Source organism: Triticum aestivum, chromosome 3D (assembly GCF_018294505.1).
Source record: "Triticum aestivum cultivar Chinese Spring chromosome 3D, IWGSC CS RefSeq v2.1, whole genome shotgun sequence".
Classification (NCBI taxonomy): Eukaryota; Viridiplantae; Streptophyta; class Magnoliopsida; order Poales; family Poaceae; genus Triticum; species Triticum aestivum.
Window position 1 is genome coordinate 608196275 of NC_057802.1, and position 2209 is coordinate 608198483.

General features: G+C 49.4%; 1 protein-coding gene across 1 annotated transcript; it reads left to right on the forward strand.

Annotated features, from left to right (window-relative positions):
• The first annotated feature begins 395 nt into the window (after nt 1-395).
• On the forward strand, nt 396-1161 carry LOC123080931 (wheatwin-2). The gene has a single exon (NM_001426766.1). The coding sequence runs from the start codon at nt 537-539 to the stop codon at nt 981-983; it is 447 nt and encodes a 148-aa protein (NP_001413695.1). The 5' UTR covers nt 396-536; the 3' UTR covers nt 984-1161.
• Nucleotides 1162-2209: the final 1048 nt, after the last annotated feature.

Genomic DNA, 2209 nt, shown 5'->3' on the forward strand with positions numbered 1-2209 from the left:
GGTAGGGGAGCGGCGATAGCGGCGCATCACCTGCTCGTTCTGAAGGCAATAGTGGTTGTTGATGGTCTGGGAATCTCAATGTATTTTTTGTTATATTTGAGATGTTTTGTATTTTCGATGAATTTTTTAAATAAATCGGATCCTTTTCTTTCCCGAGAAAATGAGAACTTGCTCCACGCAGGAGATATTTCTCTTCTACCATTAATGTGGCTTGCAACTACAACCGCACAGATTTGTGGAAAGTGACACTTGCGAGAGCTGACAAGCTAGGTGGCGGAACTACTTGAATTGTACCCACGTGGTTGTGAGTAGTGCATGCAACTGACTTCCGGTCTGTGGAAAATGCATGGAAGCTTGTAGATTTCCACAAGGAAGAGAAGAAAAGTTATGCCAACATAACATGTGAGACGCCGCGTCCGTCCCTCCCATCTCTATATAAACTCATCATCCGCGAAAGAGCAGTTCCCATCCCATCCAGTTTCAGCTAGCAACACGTCACAAACACACAAACTAGCTATAGCAGGTTGTCACTGATCATGACGATGGCCGCACGCCTGATGCTGGTGGCGGCGCTGCTGTGCGCGGCGGCCGCGGCCGCCACGGCGCAGCAGGCGACCAACGTGCGGGCGACGTACCACTACTACCGGCCGGCGCAGAACAACTGGGACCTGGGCGCGCCCGCGGTGAGCGCCTACTGCGCGACCTGGGACGCCAGCAAGCCGCTGTCGTGGCGGTCCAAGTACGGGTGGACGGCGTTCTGCGGCCCCGCCGGCGCCCACGGGCAGGCGGCGTGCGGCAAGTGCCTCCGGGTGACGAACCCGGCGACGGGGGCGCAGATCACGGCGAGGATCGTCGACCAGTGCGCCAACGGCGGGCTGGACCTGGACTGGGACACCGTCTTCACCAAGATCGACACCAACGGGATCGGGTACCAGCAGGGCCACCTCAACGTCAACTACCAGTTCGTCGACTGCCGCGACTAGATTATGTATCCGTCGATCAAAGGCTAGCTTGCTATGATAAGAATAAGAGGCTAGCTTAGCTACGAGTGAGCTCAGACTGGTCGATGCTGTTGAATAAAAGCTAGCACGTGATGCTGCATTGTATACGTGTATACAATACGTACATGGAATGAAATAAAGTGGATCAAATCAAACGGGTTATATATTCATGTGTGGATTTTACTACGAGTTTATTATGAACCAGTTCATATTTTGGATTTGCTAATTCTCATCTATATGAAAACTAACAGTCTCATTTAACTACTACTAGTCTCTCTGTTCCATAATTTTTGTCGTGGTGCCATAATTGTTGTCGTTAAACTAAAACCACGATAAGAATTATGAAACGGGGAGCAGATCATTTGATTATCAAACGAAAATGGGCAAGCATTTTCCCCATAAAACGAAATGGTGTAGGAGCTAGATGAGAATTCTTTAATCTCGTCTAGACGAGAGCTAGCAACATCGTTAATATTTCTCGTCTTTCTCTGCGCTCCTAAGAAACAGAGGCAGCCGGGTAAAAGCAGTAGTACGTCCAAATCACGTACGTGCACCGATTGCACGACTAGTTGGTCAAATTTCTGAAGCTTACGCAGAATTCAAGTAGTAGTAACAACGGAAACAGCCAGTCGTACAGTTTGGAGCAGTATTGTTTAGACCACACGCCAGTCGTTCATACAGACCGCCGATTCCTTTCATAACAAACTAATCCTGAAGCGTGGAATCGTCAGGTCCGAGAAGCCGGCTTGGGGTTGGGGGAATGCACTAGACCCGTACGTCATCTTCTTCTGGATGCATGTGGGACGGGTCAAGCTTTCCGGCCCGTCTCTATCCAAGCCAAAATCCAGCCGATATTTTTCTGGATGCTACTGCGTATTTGCTGTTGGAATTCCACGGCGTGGCCTCAAAAATCTTGGCGTGATTGATGGCCCCAGGCGTGTAAGGGTGTCATCCTGCTTCAAGATATTGCGGTGGAATTTTGGCGCGCATGCATCGACCTCGATCCGTCGCGTTCCAGGTCCAGTCCGATCGAGCATTAATTAACAGCAGCCTTCTTGTGGAATAAGCGTAGAGCAATTTTCGATAAGATCACGAGCACCGCAATATATTTGGTGTCGTAAGAATTGGCCTTGTCCGGAAATACATGCATGAAGGACGCCTTTTGGAACCTAATCGATCCAGCTTTTTTTTAACGTTTACCGCATATT